This window comes from Neovison vison, chromosome 13 (assembly GCF_020171115.1).
Source record: "Neovison vison isolate M4711 chromosome 13, ASM_NN_V1, whole genome shotgun sequence".
Classification (NCBI taxonomy): domain Eukaryota; kingdom Metazoa; phylum Chordata; class Mammalia; order Carnivora; family Mustelidae; genus Neogale; species Neogale vison.
The window spans coordinates 105,048,101-105,068,035 of record NC_058103.1 but is presented as its reverse complement, the minus strand read 5'-3'; the positions used below and the strand labels follow the sequence as shown (position 1 = coordinate 105,068,035).

Genomic DNA, 19,935 nt, shown 5'->3' with positions numbered 1-19,935 from the left:
TCCTCATCCTTGCTTATTTCCTTCACAGCACTGATTGCAGACTGGAATAATTTTCGTGACGTATTGGTTTGTTTCTTTGCAATTTATTGCCTGTCTCTTCCACTGGGATGTAAGCTCCATGAGGACAGAGACCAGATCTGTTTTGTTCCCCAGCACATCTTCGGTGCCTAATACAGTGCCTGGCATTTGTTGAAAAAATGAATGAATGAACTTCCAAATTAAGCAGCATTCCAAGGAAGAATATTTAGTCAACATCTGAGTATGCATTTTTAATGACAAATGTAATCCATTTCCCTAAATGTGTATTCAAATTTTACACACAATCTGTCATCGCTTCCATTTAAATATACACGCTGGGACAAGGTCCATTTTTATTATACAGTCAGATCCCCATAGAAAACAAACTTTGGGAGACTAACCAAAAGCTCTTATTGGACTGAAACTTTGACAGTTGATCAAAAAAAAAGTGTGTCAACATTCAGAGTATGTAAACTTTGCCTGAGAGTTTTTTCCACTGGGGCAGGTTTTGGTCTGACGGTGTGTTCTGAGGCAGCTGTCTACACACATTCATATGGACACAGGCAATAGGGTACCTCAGAGAATGTGACCACAGGAAGAGGTCAGGGGCAACAGCAGATCTGAGGGACCGACTCAGAAAGGCCCAAAAAGACAAACCTCAAAATAGGATAACCACAAATGCGCTTTTGTGTGTGTCCAGACTCATCAGATATGGTCCAAGTTACAAACAATATTTTTATTGAAGTGTTAATTATTCTTGAGCACAGAGGATGTACAGTCGGTGAGAAAGCATGGCCAGTGGGAAACTAGCAGTTATTAGGTAGTTCTTGTCTTCTAAGGAGCTCTCTGCTTTTATGATTACAATGCATGTACCAGGTGTTTAAGAAATCACTCAACTCATAAAAGTTTTTTACTTATCCCTATACCGTGTCTGCAAACAGGTTAAAAGATAATAAAACGATCCTGCATTTACTTGCATCAATGATTATTTGCCTGGGGCAGTAGTAAGTTTGTACCTATATTTGTACAGAGTAAACACACCAGTACTGGGGAGGGATGAAAGCCGGGCCTGTAGAGAAGCCAGGAGCCATACTGGCCAGTCCCAATACATGGACCTTCTCTGGACCCTGATTCTAATAAACCGTTCAACGAGTTTATGAGACAACTGGGGAAACCAGAACACTCACTGGATATTTGATGACATTAAGAAATTACTGCCAACAGTTTTTAGAAGTGAAAATTGCATTGTAGTTATTTTTCAAGACCTCTTATCCTTAGATAAGCATCCACAGATTTTCATTAACATAATCCAGTGGAGGAGGATAGACAAAACTAAACACATTGCGGGTAGATAGATGGGTACATGGGGCCACTATATGATACTCTTTACTTTTTAAATTTTTAATTTATTTTAATTATTTTTTTAGAGAGAGGGGAGGAGGGGCAGAGGGAGAGGGATAAAGAGAATCTTAAGTAGGCTCCAAGCTGGGAGCCCAGTGTGGGCCTTGATCTGACCACCCTGAGATCATGACCTGAGCCCAAATCAAGATTCAGACACTTAACCAACTGAGCCACCCAGATGCCCCCATACTCTTTACTTTTGTACCTACTTTGAAATTTTCTGTAACTAAATTTTAAAAACAAGACACATAATATATTGGGGCACCCAGGTAGCTCAGCTGGTTGTGTCTGCCTTCAGCTCAGGATGATCTCAGGGTCTTGGGATTGAGCCCCACACTGGGCTACCTGCTCAGTGGGGAGTCTCCTTCTCACTTTCCCTTGCCACTCCCTACTGCTTGAGCTCTCTCTTGCTCTCTCTCTCAAATAAATAAACAAAATCTTAAAACAAAACAAAACAAAACCACAAGATGTTTTAAGGAAGTAGTGAAATGTAAGCTCATTAAAAAAGATCACATTGACTTTTTTAGGCTTATTGGTGCACTTTGGTGCATTATGGAAAACCAGATGGCTTTGTCTTCCCATAGCCAATCCTCTCTGATCAGGTTCATAGGCCTGCTGAGTTCCAGATTTCTTTTTTTTTTTCCCTATAGATTTTATTTATTTATTTGACAAAGTTCACAAGTAGGCAGAGAGGTAGGCAGAGAGAGAGAGAGGGGGAAGCAGGCTCCCTGCCTAGCAGAGAACCTGATGCGGGGCTCGATCCCAGGACCCTGGGATCGTGACCTGAGCTGAAGGCAGAGGCTTAACCCACCGAGCCACCCAGATGCCCCAGTTCCTGGATTTCTGACTGGGTTTTTACTTCATGGGCTTCATTTCCAGGCAGGCTTCAGTGTTCTGGTTGATCCATATGATGAACATTCATCGAGTGCCTCACTCAGTAGCCCAGAGTTAATTTCTGCCTCTGCTGGCTGAACCTTCCCCAGCCCGCTGTTTTCTCAGGGCCACACTCTGTTCATAGGCTCCTCTTTCTCCGGGATCCAACCCTTCCTCTCTCTTTCCCTTTCCCTTCTGTAAGGAAGTATGTTGAAGTCTATCCGTTAAGAACAAATCCCTTCTTGTTAACCCTCACCTTCCTATAACCACATGCACACATCCACACACACTTTTCTCTCAACCCTTTATGGCTTGGTTTCTGAAACTAGCTTAAGAAACCTAGTGGGGCCCCAAATCGGGGCCCCTGGGTGGCTCAGTGGGTTAAAGCCTCTGCCTTCGGCTCAGGTCATGTTCTTAGGGTCTTGGGATCGAGCCCCGCATCGGGCTCTCTGCTCAGCAAACAGCCTGCTTTCCTTCCTCTCTCTCTGCCTGCCTCTCTGCCTACTTGTGATCTGTCAAATAAATAAAATCTTAAAAAAAAAAAAAAGAAACCCTCCAAATCAATTTCTTAAGTGTTGCATAAGGGCCACAATGTCAGACATGCGGGAGGGATGTGACAAAAAGCTCTAGTCCTCAAAAGGACTTTGAAAGCTGCAGACAGAGTTCTAATCTGGAGCAGGTTGAGGGGCTGGTCTGGAGACATCGGTCATGCACTTGGCTTAAGGAAGCATTCCCATCACTGTACTGCTGTGCAGACCCCCCAGCAGGCTGGCTAAGGAGTCCGTGGCAAGGAGAAAGTGCTGGAGTAGCTTTGGCAGGACTTGAGATGGACTTCAAGTGTGGACAAGATTTGGAAAGGAGAAGGGGAAAGAGGGCAGCATTTGAAGCCTTAAGAACATTCGTGAAGGTTGAGTTCACAGCGTGTTCTGAGGAGGGGGGAAGCCGGGCTGACCATGGTGGCTGACTGGGAAGAGTCTGAAGGCCATTGAAGGCCTTCACGGGCTGAGGTGCTTCAGGGCATGAAAGATGGCTACTACCCCGCTCGGCTTTGTTGGGTGGGGAGGGCATGCTTCAGAGAAAGGGAGGGGCAGGGTGGGGCTGTGCCTCGAAGCAGGGTGACATCTGGTTAAACTTGGTCTCAACAAGAAAGGAGCCTGGTGGTGAATTTAGGAAAGGCTGAGGCAGGGACTCCGCAGGAAGCCTGCGCGGTGTGACAAGACAAGGGCGGGTCCTGGGGTGGTAGAGGTGGTGATGGTAATGGAAACATGGGACTCCATGACCGAGTGAGGACAACCGGAGCCAACCTGGCTCTGAGATTATGAGCCTTGGAAGAAGGAGTGGGGGGCAATTGTTCTCTGATGAGGCATCACGCCATCAAATTGAGATCTAGGCCTGTAACACGTCAACTAACTGCAATATACGCACCTCACTAGAATCCTGAAGGTTACAAATAAAACATTACAAAGTGATGAGATAATTGGAGAACTGAATTCCGACGAGATTTGATAACCTTAATGAATTGTTAACTTTTTAAGTGTGGTAATGGTAAGGTGGGTTCAAGAGTCCTTATGTTTTAGAGGCACGTACTGAAGTATGTACAGATGGAAATGATTTGGGTTTGTTTCAGGATTATCCAGGGATAGGGGAGAGTGGGTGCAATACAAATGAGGCTGATTTGTTTCTGCCAGTGGTTAGTTGTTGAAACTGGGGGATGTGGAGGTTCATTTTGCTGTTCTCTCTGTTGTTGTGTTTGAAATTTTCCAGGACAAAAAATTCTTGTCCTTGGGTAATGCGGATCCTGTACCCTCAGAATTCCCAATCGAAGATCACAAGAGGCATTTTAAGCTAGGCCATGTTAATCTCCTGTCACATTTCAAAACAGAAGTTTGGCCCAACTCTGTTTTGCCTAAAGCAGAAAAACACGAGCTGGAAAGAAATAACGCTTTGACTTTGCTTGGAAAAACAAACCGGGAGATACACATGATCTCCTTTATCGGGATCATGTGAGGAATCCAATTAACTGAAAAGGCAAAGTCAAAACTGAGAAAAGTGGAGTGTTTACGGTAGCTGGAAATGAATGCCTCTTATGGACGAATCAGTCCCAAGTGAGGTTTCCTGGCACCAGGGCACTTGGCATAAGTGTGAAAGTTGAGACCAAGTTGAAAAGCCACAGTCTGGGCTGTGGTTGCCTGCAAAAGGCGAGCGTTACTTTGGCAACAAGTCACACATCCCCCAGGCAGAGGCTAGGGTTGGGGGGGTCGAAAGATGTCTCCTGACAACACCCCAATACTGTTTCCCTGGTGCCCACCCACACGGCACCACATACCCCTCTCACTCACAAGCCACGAGGATGGGAGGCTGCTCTGACAAGGTCCCCAACCATGCAAGAAGGGGACACTGGCCATCATGCTGGTGGTGGAGGGGGGTCCAATGAACTGCTATGAAACCCCATACTTGGCAGATCATCTCTTGGCCACAGGGGAGTAAACCAGATTTCTTTCTTACTGAATGCACCCAAACAGAACACATCCTCATGCAGGTAAATTAGGAAGCTAGGAAGGTAAATTTTGTTTGTTTGTTGTTTTAAAGATTTCATTCATTTATTTGACAGAGAGAGAGATCACAAGTAGGCAGAGAGTCAGTCAGAGAGAGAGAGAGAGAGGCAGGCTCCCTGCTGAGCAAAGAGCCCGATGCGGGGCTCGATCCCATGACCCTGAGATCATGACCTGAGCCGAAGGCAGTGGCCCAATCCACTGAGCCATCCAGGCGCCCTTAGGAAGGTAAATTTTGAACCTGAGCAAGTGACCTAAGTTTTCTTTTCTTTTTTGATGAAAAAAAAAAAAATGATATGGGGTAGTTGGGAAGCTCAGGGGATTAATAAAGGGGCATGTGTCCCTGGAGAGGAACAAGCAGAAAATTAGCATCCGAATACGGCCATGTAAATAGGTAAGGGCCTGCTCCATGCCAGGCATCATGGGAGAGGAAAGGGTGATGGTAACATTGTCTTCAGGGAGAGCACGGGGGAGGGAGGACACAGGAATGCCCCAGATCTCCTGGATAAATACTAACACAGGAGGCCATGGAGGCTCTGTGACCCAGGGAGGTTAACTCTGTAACTAAGCCAAGGCCTAATTAGGGCAAATCATTTAATCTCAGTGCTTCATCTATAATGGTGGGGAAGCCAGGCTGACCATGGTGGCTGACTGGGAAGGGTCTGAAGGCCACTGAAGGCCTTCACAGGCTGAGGTGCTTCAGGCCATGAAAGCCTGAATGCACCATCTATAATGGTGCAGTTTTTACCTTGCTGATACTATAGAGTTGTAAGGGCCAAAACTACTACAAATAATGATAATAAAGCAGGAGTAGTAGAAAAGGCTTTTTAGATCCTGTTGCCCGTAAAGGGCTGTGGCTAGTGATCAAAGACAAGCGCCCCCTGGTGACGGCAGCTAACACTGCGGCAGGTTCCTGAGGTGGGTGGCTTGCGTGCCCTGGGACCTGGGAGAAGCAGTGCCCTGTGCTCTCAGTCCCACAGCCCCTTCCCAACAGGCACTTTGTCACATGCCCGGGAGCTAGCTGCCTTGGCATGAGCAGCTCTCTCCAAGTTGTTCAAACTTGCCTGATACAGAGGGTGGAGGCGCTTAGTCCTAGTAATCTCCATCCATCTGGGAGCTCAGAGCCAGAGCGGAACTTCCCGAACACAGTGTTCAATTCTCTCATTTGAATGAAGGGTAAAGGAGACTCAGGCAGGGAATGTGACTTGCTCAAGGTCACTCACTGAGGTGGTAGGATGGCTGGTGCTGAAATCTTGTTTTCTGGACTCTTCTGGTCCAACATAACTGCTTCTCTTTCTGAAGAAGGTTTTGCCAACACTGGCTCTGTTGCCTTTTATATCCCTAGCCTTTCCTGCTCCCAAATACCCAATTTAGTGTCAGTTCCAATAAAGAGTATTTAGGGCACAATGAAAAAGAAAAATTCCTCCTGATAACCTTTTCCTAAGCTCTCTGTTCTGTCGGATCTTTTATTCTTTGGCAAAGTGTTTACCAAATGTCTGTTATTCATGTGGCCCTAATCACAATGTGAGCTCACAGGGATCAAAATGAGATGTTCCTATCCCCAAAGAGCTCTTGGTTTAGTTAGCACCAGAATGCTCTCTTCATGAAACCTTTTGGAACCTCTGTTCTGGGAAGAGAAAGTCCTTCTAACCCAGTTCCCTTTAGTCATGCATCCAAGGAGAAATCATTTCATTGCTGTACCTCTTTACTCACTGAGTTTTTCCATTCCTGCATGGCTGGCAGCTTCTGCCACCTTGGCTGTGGGTCCAAATGCCACTGTGAGCAGAAAAAAGGCTGGCGGCCTCACTCTAGAAGGCTTGTTCCTGGTAGCTGCACTCTTGCTGACCTGAGGGTTTGTGTGATACCTCAGGATTGCTCCCTTTTGGCTTCCTGCTGTCCCTAAGGGATTTGTTTGTTTGTTTGTTTGTTTTTTAAGATTTTATTTATTTCTTTGACAGAAATCACAAGTAGGCAGAGAGGCAGGCAGAGAGAGGAATGGAAGCAGGCTCCCTGCCGAGCAGAGAGCCCGATGTGGGGCCCGATCCCAGGACCCTGAGACCATGACCTGAGCCGAAGGCAGAGGCTTAGCTTAACCCACTGAGCCACCAAGGTGCCCCAGGAATTTGGTTTTGTCCTTAGCTGAGTAATGGTCTTACTTTGATGTCCTCCAGGCTCCCTCTCCCTCTGCCATCTTGGTGTAGTTGAACTGCTTTGAATCCAGGGCTCTGAGGTCTTGAAAATTAAAATGCAGCTCAGTGAAGACCCTGACTGACATGGGCAAGTGAGAAAACTGGTGTCCAGTGAAAGGTTGGACAGGACATTTTGAAATCCTTTCAAGTTCGAACATTTCCAAGAGTTGGAAAGGTTGAAAGCCTGAAAAATTAGTAGGGTTCTACTGTGCATGTCCAGACCTCGGATCAACTTCTCATAGCATTTTAAATGGACCTGGACACCAAGTTTTTCTTCTGACTCTCCTTACTCTCAGATGAAGTCCCCTAGTTAGAGAACAAGGGGTAAGGAGCCAGGATTCTGTGAGGCCAGTGTATTGTGAAATAGTGCTGCTGTCTATGGATGGGGTCCCAGAAGAAGTGGTGTTCATTTCCTCTCTGCTTCAGTTACTATCATTCCTGGTGCTGAAATACTAATGGACCCCAGGTGGTAAAACTTGGGTCCCAACTCGGAGAGAGCCCACAGGGCACCATGGCTCTACCCTAACGAGCCATGACATGCTAATTATTTGCTTTTCTGGAGAAACCTCCGCCGGAAAATCCATTTAATTACCACAGGAGATAATCTTTTAAACACAGCTTTACATTCTTTAAAGATTCTTTTCCCTGTGGGAGTGAGAAAGTTTATCTGAACATGGGATTGGATTGTTTATTGCCATTTCCAGAGGAAGAACAATTACCCGGTAGTTAGCAAGAAGCCTGAGCCCTGGAGGATTTATTTTTTAAGTCTCTTCCTGCTCACTGGTAGTTTGGCATTAGTTCCTAGTATTGTCACACTCTCTCAGTATAAACTTTGCACTTAGCTCTGTGATTCCAGCAATATAATTACTTGATATATTTTTTTAAAGATTTTATTTATTTATTTGACAGAGAGAGATCACAAGTAGGCAGAGAGGCAGGCAGAGAGAGAAAGGGAAGCAGGCTCCCTGCTGAGCAGAGAGCCCGATGCGGGACTCGATCCCAGGACCCTGAGATCATGACCTGAGCCGGAGGCAGAGGCTTAACCCACTGAGCCACCCAGGCACCTCAATTACTTGATATTTTTCAAGCATCCCTAACAGGTGGGGTTTTATACTTGCTCTAGATATGGGTATGTCAATGTCCTCCAGGGTTTCCTACTAGGAAGATCATACCTATAACTCCACTGACCCCAGAGACCTCCCTGGAGCTGTGGCCAATTTTTCCAGCCTGAAGCATCCCAGAAGATTCAAGTTTGGGCAAGCAGGGGCCCTGTTGTTGTGTTCAACTTGGCGGCCCCAAGACTGAGTAGTTCCTGCTCATAATAGGTGCTCCATAAACAGATGCAAAATTGTTGAAAATCAGTAGGTCTTCATGTGGAGAAGATATGTACTGTGTCAAAATATGAACAATGTAAAATTCAAATGGAGCTTGGTGGGCCCTAGTCCTTGGCATGGGGTTTGCTCTAGTCTTTTCCCCATATCACTTTAAGAGCAAGTGAGCAGTAAGCTGAGCTCTCTGGGCCTTGAAGAATATCCCTCTGGGGATGAAGAGGAGAAAAGCAGTGGATCCTATTGAACACAGAATTAGAAAGGGAGGAAAGGGGCACCTGGGTGGCTCAGTGGGTAAAACCCTCTGCCTTCAGCTCAGGTCATGATCCCAGGGTCCTGGGGTTGAGCCCCACATCAGGTTCTCTGCTCAGCGGGGAGCCTGCTTCCTCCTTACTCTCTCTGCCTGCCTCTCTGCCTAGTTGTGATCTTTGCCTGTCAAATAAACAAATAAAATCTTTAAAAAAAAAAAAAAAAGAAAGAAAGGGAGGAAAGAACATTTGTGGAAAACTGACTAAACTTTGGGCTTGAATCTCCCCTTCCAGGTCCCGATGGGGAAAAGAGCTGGTCCAAGAAGTACCCGGCATGTGGGGGTATGCTACAGTCCCCAATAGACCTGCACAGTGACATTCTCCAGTACGACGCCAGCCTTGTGCCCCTGGGGTTCCAAGGCTACAATGTTTCTGCCAACGAGCAGTTTATCCTGACCAACGACGGTCATTCAGGTGAGAGAGAGATCTCTGCGATCTGCAAGGGGATGTCTGAGCATCCTCAGCTCCTTGGCCTGCTCGCTTCCATCAGCAGGGAGGGGGCTCCACGGATGTATTCAGGAGAAGGGGAGGGAGCAGCAGGTTCAGGGGAGCCCAGGGATGCCTGGACCATTCAGGAGATGCCGGGGGCTGCTCTGCCAGGCCAGCACCTCTCAGAAGAAGCACATCTCTTGGGAGGGGGGAGCGGACAGGCCTGAGCCCATTGGTCCCTTGGCTCAAATACTCCAGGAGCCATGCAATTCATTGTGGGGTCCCCCAGGCTCTGGAGTCAGACAAACATGGATTTGAATCCTGGCTTGACTCCTAACTTAGAAGTCATGAGACTCTGGGTAAGAATATTAACCTCCTTGAGTTTTTGTCTGGAAAATGGGCATATTGGTGCGTATTGTGAAGACTAGAGATTACGTATGTTGGGATCTGGAATATGGTAGATGCCTCATAAATAGTCATTTTTATTGTTATTGTTATATTCTACGGCTTGGCAGATACTTCATTAACTTCTATCTTCATAGATGGGTGTGTAATACATGGAGGGAAAGAAAACACCCACCCGTTGGTCTAGTATTCATGCTCCTGCCATCCTTTTCCCAGGGGAGCCAAGAAAGTGTTGGTGCTGCTAGAACTGGTTTAGGGAAATGGGGCTGTTCTCAGAAGAGCCCAAGTTTCTGATCCTCAGGCTGTGTCTCTCTGCTCGCTGAGTCCACCTGCCTCCTGTCTGGGCCCAGGGGGGTATTGCCTCCCTCACTGCTCTCAGGCAGTGGTCAGCGGGCCAGGGCTCTGAAGGCTCCACTCCCCACAGTGAGGCTGAACCTGACCCCGGACATGCACCTCCAGGGCCTCCAGTCCCGCTACACTGCCACACAGCTGCACCTGCATTGGGGGAACCGGAATGACCCGCACGGCTCCGAGCACACTGTCGGTGGGAAGCACTTTGCCGCAGAGGTGAGTGCAGCCATGGGGCTGGCAGAGGCTGCCTCGCGGTGGGTGGTCTGGCACCCTTCCACCTGGATGGTGGACAGGTAAGATCGGAGCACAAGCAGGGGCTGCCTTTAGGCTCGCCACGCCCATGCCTGACGCTGTCAAGAGCACAGGAAGGTAGAGCCACCTCCAGCTCATTTGCGGTGTCCTGGTCCCCTTCCTCTCCTCAACACACAGAGTTTGTCTCTCTGCCGCTTACTGAACGATACTGCTCAGAAGGCAGTGCTTCCAGGAGGGCAGAGGGATGCACATACCCCTTTTCTAGACATTGCCCTTCTGCTTGCACAGATCAAGATCCCACCAGCTTGTCTGGCTGACGTAGGTCATCCCAGACACATAATAGCATCTTGACTATGGTATCTGTGTGCTCCAATACCATGGAGCCACCTATGGCCAAGGGCCAAACCTGTTAGAAGTGTGAGGTACACCAGTCAACGGAAAAACAGTGGATAACCCCGGTTATAAGGGTCTGATCAGTGTAATACCCCTTAGAGATCGCAAGGTATCATCAGCCGGGGCAGCCTCTTACCCTAGACTTGAGTTAGGATCTGAGAATATGCATCAGGAAGCCCATTCTATATACTATTTTGTATGTATCCCACAGCTGGATCATACTGGGCTAATTGCTCCCGCAAACTTCTCAGTCTTTCTTCACATGCCATGATGTTTGCATAGGCCTTTCCCTTCCCATCTTTCCTTTCCCCTGGGCATGGGTGATGCTTGGAACCTTGGGACCCAGGGTTACTCTTCTACTTGGCCGCAAGCCGAGGGATGGCTGGACGTCAGCGCAGTGACAGACTCTACCAGGATAGTTTGGGAGGTGAGCACAGCACTGTGTTATGTCATGTCATCCTGCGGCACTGACCCAAAAGGCCACACGAAAACAGGAGGAGTGGAGCGTTGTGCCTGCCCCACAGGTGTGCAGGGGGGATGCAGGGTGCTTGATTTGCTCCATTTCAGAGCTCCCAAGGGATAGAACTTGGGCCTATGGTTTTGAAAATTTACAGGATAATAAATACAAGGAGGTAAAAGCTACTGATCAGCCAGGAAATAATGACATGACCATTCTCTCTTCTTTACTGCTAAACTGCTTAATGTCTCAGGCTAATTATAGGTCGAGTTACAAGTGTGGAGGGGCTATAATTCCAGCCTAATAGGATGGCACTCTTGGAGGTGCACGTACTTCAAACCAGACCCATCTCTGACCCTCCAGGACTGCAATTTCTTTCAGGCTAATTGCAATGTGGAGGCTTCTACTTACCTATAGGGAGTAAAGAAGGAGTTAGGGTGTAGGCTGGGAGAGTTTGGGCATTTAAAAATATTTCTAGTTAGTGTATTTTCTGCTCATAAGCCACATCCATCACCAAGGGCTTGGTGAAGGTGGACCATACATGTCTATAATAGGAAAAATACATCAAGGTGACCCCAAAGTGGCAGATTCTCTGTGGAGTGTCCCTGAAAGTGTAGCAGTTCTTCTGGATTGAGTCCTATAAAGAAGACTCTCTTAATCTCGGCAGGGAATTCTGTTCTGTCTGTGTTAGTCTTCATCTCCTCTTGATTTAATCTGAACACAGTAAGAAAAGTGGTGAAACAGACCATGAGCACAAAGGGCAGCTATAGAGATAAGGGTATAGGACCTTCAGAGGTTTAGCCATATAGAAGTCTCCATTTCCCAAAGCTGGGCCAAGCTTACATGGTATGGGCAACATGACAGGCTGTATCCTTCATGGAGAAAGATGGTAAAGTAAGAGTTCCTAAGAAATCTTAATAGAAGACTACTTAAAAGAAAAAATAATTTCGTATAGTTTTTAAAAATTAGAAAGGGTTATTTAAATTTGAAGAACATTGAGCTATATTCAATAAAATATGCTTGAATTCTATTTACAAACACAGAAGACAGAAAAAGAGATGAAGAAAAGGAAAAGAGAGAAAGTCTCAATGTGTTATAATCCCAAGAGGCAAAGAATCAACAAAAATGTGTATCATATATATAGACCTACCTACTAATACAATTTTTTGGAGGACAGGTGACACTACCTTTTGGATTAAAAATTAGGTTAAACATCATCAGAATATGTTATAACAATGTCTTAATACTTAGACTTTTAAATGTAAGATTTCTTGGGAAGTTCTCTTTTCCTCACTTTAATAATGACAAGTAATTCCTGCTTTGAAAAAAATGAGCTTAGAATTTCATTTTTTAAAGGTAAGAATCTATATTCAGGGAGTAACATTCTTGTTTTCTGCTATCTTAAAATACGGCTGATTAAATCTGTGTAAAACCCATGCTGTGATTTTTTTTTTTTCCAGCTGTGGGATAAACAGGCGTCCTACTCTGGATACAGTTATAATAAGTTAGCACTGGAGGTTTCCTGCCTCAGCCACTACTACTTCCAGAGCAAATGCAGAGAGGCCAGGCTGAGACTGGAACAGGCTAAATGAGACTCTTTTCCCATAGGCTCCAGAATAAGTTGAAAAAAAAAAAAAAAAAAAAAAAAAAACAAACCAGAGGGGGCGCCTGAGTGGCTCAGTTGGTTAAACGTCTCTTGATTTCAGCCTAAGGTCATGAACTCAGGGTCTTGAGATTGAGCCCTATATCTCGCTCTGTGCTGGATGTAGAGCCTGCTTAAGATTCTCTCTTTCCCTCTCCTCCCCATCTCTCTCCCACCCTAAAAAAAAAAAAAAAAAAAAAGAGAGAGAGAGAGAGAGAAAAGGAAGGGAGGGAAGAAGAAAGGGAGGGAGGGAAGGAAGGAAGGAAGGAAGGAAGGGAAAGAGAAAAGGTAGAAAGAAAGAAAGATTGAGAAGAGAGAAGTCCTTCAAAGAACCCAAGCTTTTTTGTGGCTAGTAGAAAAACTCATTCATTCATTCATTCATTCAATATCTGTTGTATACCTGGTACTTTCCAAGCACATATCAGACACGAATACAATGAGTGAATAAGATGGACAGTGTGCCCTGGTAGAGTTTTTGGTCTGGAGGACTAAGAGAAAAGGGAAAACTGGGGAGGCCATGAAGGAAAGGGTCTGAGAGGCCTAATCTACCTGGGGCAGGGGTAGAGGGGTTCTGTCCTCCCCACTGGATTTGAGTCTCCTGCGAAGTCAAGGGTTCTCAGGAGTCGTCCATCCCGTGAGCGGCTTTTCTTCCACTGCAGCTGCATATCGTCCACTATAACTCAGACCTGTACCCCAACGCCAGCAGCGCCAGTAACAAGTCAGAGGGCCTCGCCGTTCTAGCTGTTCTCATAGAGGTAAGAAGTTTAAAGGGATTTTATGTGAAATTTGAAGCCAGGAGGATATCAGACTCAGCATTTGGTCCATGAATTCCTGTCTGTTGGATGTGTATGGCCCACTCTCCTTGGCCGTGTCTTGCCTCTAGAGATGGAGGTATTCCCCCACAGGGTACATTCTCTTTTGGCCTAGAGGCGGCACTTTCTGTAGCTGGGCAATGGAAATGGGCATGTCCTTTGGAACACTGGAAAAAATGAGCCCTCGTTCCTAGCTCTGTTTGTTGCATAAAGCTCAGTATTGCCCATTGGATAGGACCTGAGTGTAGGGGTTGGGGTTGGGGATCATGCAATGCTGCCTCATTGGGTATCTGAATCCCTTACACAACTCCTGATATCCAAGTTCCATTCTTTACATGGACCCTAGAGTGAGCTACTTCCTTAGTTCCAGAAAATGGGAATGTTTCCTGATTTGCTTGCATGTTTCTCCCTAATAAGACAACATGTACCTCATTTCTCAACATGCTTGCTTACCTGACTTGGCTTGTGTGAACTCAAGCTCCCTTAAGTTCTGGTTAGAGAACATGCTAGTTGTGGCTTTCCGGCTCACAGCCTGATGATCAGGAGCGCAAGCCACATTCCTTGCCCTGGGACACACAAGCCCCAGTGCCTTGAGTGCTCAGCACCGTGGATCCTGAGAAGCAAGAGGACAGGACCATCACCCCAAATCCCTAACAGCCCAGAGATCCTTCATAATTGTCCTGGTAAAGTGCATCCTCCAGAGAGGATCTTGGCAATGGGAACTATATGCCCCTAGCTGAGCCCTTCCCTGAGCAGCAGTCGAACCAGGCTCAGCCAACAGAATTGCACTAGTTCAGCCTGCCCTATCTCTGTTGCAGATAGGCTCCTTCAATCCGTCTTATGACAAGATCTTCAAGCACCTTCAAGATGTAAGATACAAAGGTAAGGAAGGGGTCTTTGGATGCATATTCGCCCTCTGTTGGAGAAGGAGGGAGTCACTCCCATGTGACCTGAAGAAAAATGAATGCAGCGAGCAGGTTCATATTCTAGGTTTGGTCATGGGCGCAGCAGCACCTTGGCCGTGGGGAGAAAGGCTGACATCATTTCTCCACCATGTCTCTCCAGGCCAAGAGGTGCTCATTCCAGGTTTCAGCATTGAAGAGCTGCTCCCTGAGAGGCCCGATGAGTACTACCGCTACAAAGGGTCCCTGACCACACCCCCTTGCCACCCCACAGTGCTCTGGACAGTTTTCCGGAACGCTGTGCAAATTTCCCAGGAGCAGGTAACTGTCGTGCCCTTCTGAGTCACAGACCATGTGGTATCTTGGTCCCTGCCATCACCCAGATCATCATCAATAACTTGGTTTCCTCACTTAGAGCTTCATTGACAGATATGCCAAACCTCTGCAAATATCACAGGCACCTGGCAGCATGGCAGAAAGGACAGGCTGAGTTGCAGAGTGGAGTTATTGAATCAAGCTAGGAAAATGAACCTGGGTACACAGTTCCTTACAAATGAGTTATTAAGCTGCATTTCCTAACATTTCCCTCAGTGGCTGGATGGTGTTTCCTCTGTGGCGGGAGAGAGCACAGTTCCTTTATAGGCGGAACAAAGACGGAGCCAGTTAGATGGTTTAACAAACCAGAAGGCTGGGGTTGCAGGAGTAAGTAAGCAACAGTCTCTGCCCTCAGGAAGCTCAAGGTCTAGTGCAAAACTGGGGGCACAGAGTCCTCAGCAATCATCTCTGACCCTCTCATCTTACAGGTGATGAAAGTGAGGGGTAAACAGATGAGGGAGCTTGTGGGATCGCCCACTGATTGGCCACAAAGCTAAGCCCCAAAGGCAGACTGGAGTTTGTGGTCACTGTCCATCCCTCTGCTCCGCAGAAATTCATCAAGAAGAAAACTGGCTGTCCCGGAGACACGGCCCAGGCAGTGCCACACATGGGCTCCTGGTGCCCCCCGCTCCCCTGGCCCTCTCCCTGAGTCCAGGAAGTCCCTCTCTGTTGCTCCTTCTTTTTTACTATGAGCTACTGATCTGAGTAATGTAGATAAATGGCAACAGGTAGGCGGACAGGAATAAAGATGTGATGAATCAAGAGATGAAATATCAGGGAAACGGTAATACCCTAACCTAGAAACTGCCTTGGAAACCGATTATATAATCTACGTGGGTGTATGAAAATTCTGTGGAACCAGTCATCAGAGGGTCTGTGAAACTCTTGCCTCCTTCTTTTTGTTCCTTTAGATGAGACCATCAGAATAAGCATTAGGTCCCTCCAATTTAGAGCTGGGTTCCAAGTCGGGCCCATGAGAGGAACACTATTTCTGTGGGAGGTTGAGGAGTCCCTCTGCCACCCAGCAGCTCATAGCGCTAACCTTCCTCCAAGCATTGGGAGGAGAGGAAAGACGCTCACCCAGTGCCCAGTCAACCAGATACCTGCTGGCGAGGGGCATGGTTCTCTGGCTTTCCCACGCTTTCTAATGTGCCTCCTGCCAAGCCCCAGAGCTCTCTTCACCATTGAGGTCAGGCAAGAGAGCATCACTCTGCCCACGGGTTATGTTTCTGCTGCTCCCCTTGCAGCTGCTGGCTTTGGAGACTGCTCTGTACTACACATACGTGGATGACCCATCCCCCAGAGAAATGGTCAACAACTTCCGGCGGGTCCAGGAGTTTGAGGAGAGGCAGGTGTACATCTCTTTCCGACAAGGTGAGAAGATGCGGTGTGTGTGGGGGGAGTGTGGTGCCAAGACACCCATCTTCTATGAAGTTAGGTGGCTACCCTCGGGCTTTGTCATCGATGCCCTTAGGAATTGGGTTAAGAGCACTCTGGCTACCAAGGGAACGAGAGTGTGTAAGAAGCTACTTAGTGTGTGGGTTTACTGAGACTGCCTTTCTGCTCTTGACTTCCCTGAGCCTTTGTGGGTAACACTAGCCAGATTCTAGGTGTCTGGACCAGAGCCCTCATTAAATCTGGAGTCTCCCACAGATGGGGATGAGAGGATGCTCTGGAGGACCTCTCTGCTCTGGAGAACTACCCTTCTTTAAGACACACAATAGGACTGTTTTCATGAGATCAAACTCCTGCCTTCTTACCCTAGGCTGTCTTGGCATGAAGGCCCCTCTCTAGTCTGGCTGGGTGACTCATAGCACCGCCAGCATCACCAATGTCCGGGAAGGTCCTTTGTAAGGATTCACAGAGGGGCATAATCTACGTTTGCAGCCACAGCAGCTCACAGCCTAATATAGCAAGACCCGTCAGGCAAGAAAGCGTCTGCGTTTACTGCCCTTTGGTCTCATCTCCTTAAGCACAGGCACACAGGAGCTATACTGAATGAAGCGTGAAGTTTGGTTTAGTCCTAATACTATGAAAGCTCAGCTCTTCTTTTACATCTGTAACCCTAACTCCCCAGAAGGACATTGAACATCTTTATCTGTTCAGTATCTGGGTCGATACTTTTGGAAGCCGGGGGGTCCAGGGAAACAGGTAAGAGAACACTGTTGGGACCCACACTCTTCTTCGAAGCTCTAAGTTCACTTTCTCACTAGATTCTTGAGCCACTCTCGAGAAGGGAACCGCAAGTGGTCAGAAGTGGGGTAGGTCTGTGGAAGTTCCACTTTATCCTTGTACATCACTTGTCACTGAACTGGGCCAGGTGACCACATCTAAACATGACCCCATTGACTCACCTGTCAGCTCTCACCAGGTCTCCTCTGGTGTACCTCTTTTGTTGTTGTTCCTTTCTTATTGTGTGAGATTATAATTACCACTGACTAAGCTTAGTTAAACATAGGAAGATTGTACTTCGAAGCCCTTGCCAAAAAGCTTTAGAAATGTGCCCTTCTGAACGGACCCATACCTATGGTCGGAATTAGATTCTTCTGTCAGTTACAGAATCCAGAACTGCCCAAGAATTTATCTTTTGTGCTCTCCTCTCCAGATGCCACTGGTTAAGGTAATTTCTCTCTTTTCCTCAGTTTCCTGGTCTGAAAACTGAATCCGTGAACAATGACCCTTCCTAAAAATCAAGAATCTATATGATGATAACTGTCAACTTCTTTTCTAGGAAATGCTTCAAATGTACAGAATTATCCCTTCACGATCTCTTTTAGATATAAATTTCTCTTTTCCCGTTCTTCAAAATGTAATATGTAGTAGTCAAGGGTTAAATGGAAAATACTTCAACTCTTAGATAAAATAAAAACATAAAAACTCTACCTGGAGATAAAGGACTGGCCGACATATATAAGGTAGAATTGTGTTTGTGATTCAAAGATTGTAATCAGATCTCCTCTCTGGCTGGTCTGTACAAGCCACTGGGGATACACTGGGTATTCCCCCTCCTATTGTCAAAAGACCTAGGTTCAAGGCCTCTGTTTATTTCCTCCTGGCTATATGATGTAAGCCAATCATGTCCCTTCTTGGGGCTTGGTTTCTTCAGCCATAAAATGATAGGCTGGGCTAGGTGAGTTAACATCCTTTCAGTACTAACATGTTATATGATTCTAAGTGGACACTAACAACTGCTCATCCTCACTTTACATTGCAGGGACAGTGTTTGAGGACAGTTACAGAGGATCAGAAGAAACCATGCAGGAACTTGAGAATGACATCCCAAAGTAACCTCCTCTTATAATAATGGATTGTGGCACTGGGAATAATTAGCCATCTTCTTAGACCGTCTCAGGTCTAAGCTGGCGCTCATGGAGGGGGCAGTGTGGTCAGGCCTGTAGCAGAGCTATTTCAGTAGACTCTCCTAGTCTAGCTGCGGAGCTTGAGGGGCCTCTCAGCAAAAGCCTGGAGACTGACTCCAAGCTAAGGACATCAGGATCAAAGCCCAAATGCAGCTTTGCCACTGCCTTTCCTGAACGGTTCACCCAGAAATGTTGTTTCATGGAGCCCAGACTGGGCCCAGCTCTCCCCTTGGAGTGAGACACGACAGCAGTCAAAGGCAAACCTGTTCATTTGGAGGCTGATTATAGAAACTTGGCCAGAAATGATTCAGGTCAAGCTGAATCATTTAGCTTGACCATGCTTTTCCCTCAACTGTGCTTAGAAAAGGCATAAAGAACTTGTCCTTAATTCTGTCCTTAAGAGGTAGTAGCCTGTCCTTTGGCCATTAGAAGGAATGAAATCTTGCCATTTCATTGCCATTTGCAACAACATGGATGGAACTAAAGAGTATTTTGCTAAGAAAATAATTCAGAGAAAGACAAATACAGTATGATTTCACTCATATGTGGAGTTTAAGAAACAAACTAGTTGAACATAGGGGAAGGAAAGGAAAAATAAAATAAGATAAAAATAGATTAGGAGGCAAACTGTAAGAGACTCTTAACTATAGGAAACAAACGGAGGGTTGATGGAGAGGAGGTGGGTGGGTGACGGGGTAGTTGGAGGATGAGCACTAAGGAGGGCACATGATGGAATGAGCACTGGGTGTTCTATGCAACTGATGAGTCACTAGATTCTACCCCTGAAAGTAATACTACACTATATGTTAACTAAATTGAATTTAAATAAAACATTTCTAAAAATAATAACTAAATGCTGAAAAAAAGAAAAAGAAAGAAGTAGTAGTCTGACTTAAGGACAGACTTTAGTCTGTACTATGATTTGGCCCTAGTGCAGGGATTCTCAGCCTTGGGGCTACTGACCTTTTGGACTGGATTATTCTCAATGGGGGGCTGTACATTGTACGATGTACATTGTGTACATAATATACATTACTGTGGCATCAGCAGAATCCCTAGCCTCTCCCCACCAGATGCCCATAATATACCCCCAGTTCTGACCGCCAAAAATGCCTCCAGACATTGCCAATGTCTCCAGGGCAAGAAAGGCATAATTGAGAACCACTGCTCAGGGATTCCACAGAGCCTTTGCTAGGCTCCGACTGATTTTTCCCCCCCATTCATATCACAGGATTCTGGAGTTTTCAATCAAATGCCCTGGTCTTTATTACAGCATGACATTTTCTTTTTTAAAAAAATTGCCTTTTAAAAGATTATTTATTTACTTGTTTGAGAGAGAGACAGGAGAGAGCACAAGCCAGGGAGGAGCAGAGAGACAGGGACAAGCAGACTCTGTGCTAAGTACGGAGCCCCACACGGGGCTCAGTCCCATGACCCAGAGATCATGACCAGAGCTAAAATCAAGATTTGGACACTCAACCAACTGAGCTACCCAGGTACCCCTACAGCATGACCTTTTCAGTCTGGTGATGGTTACCCCTGAAACCGAAAGGTTGTTGGGTTATTAAGGAGAACAACCAAACTCAAGAAAAATCCTGTTCCCCATCTTCCTTTAGAATTTGAATATACCTTCTTTTTATACAATTGGGTACATCCAAGGCTAAGAAAAGTGGATGGCAGAGAACTATTCACCCTAAGGAGAACCATACAAACCACTTTATCAGGGGTCCAGAGGCCTCTGAGGAAGCAACTTGCTTTATAATTTCCTTATCATTTTTCTCCTTTGCTTTCCCCCTCATATGTGTTGTGTTTCTTGTTTCCTTTGGTTAAAATGCCCACTCTTTGTGGAGAGGTGAAACTCATGTGAGGCACTTTTTTTTTTTTTTTTT

At 46.3% G+C, this 19,935-nt stretch overlaps 1 protein-coding gene across 5 annotated transcripts in view; it reads left to right on the top strand.

Annotated features, from left to right (window-relative positions):
• CA12 (carbonic anhydrase 12) overlaps positions 1-19,935 on the top strand; it is a 55,980-nt gene that overhangs the window by 26,959 nt on the left and 9,086 nt on the right. For 4 of the 5 annotated variants that reach the window (XM_044232015.1, XM_044232013.1, XM_044232014.1 and 1 more), the window contains exons 3-8: positions 8,904-9,083; positions 9,928-10,070; positions 13,258-13,353; positions 14,229-14,292; positions 14,476-14,633; positions 15,935-16,061. In XM_044232015.1, coding sequence (XP_044087950.1) covers positions 8,904-9,083; positions 9,928-10,070; positions 13,258-13,353; positions 14,229-14,292; positions 14,476-14,633; positions 15,935-16,061 — 768 coding nt within the window. Of the gene's footprint in view, positions 1-8,903; positions 9,084-9,927; positions 10,071-13,257; positions 13,354-14,228; positions 14,293-14,475; positions 14,634-15,934; positions 16,062-17,901; positions 18,550-19,935 lie in introns of those variants that run through there. The other variant, XM_044232016.1, reaches the window with a different exon arrangement.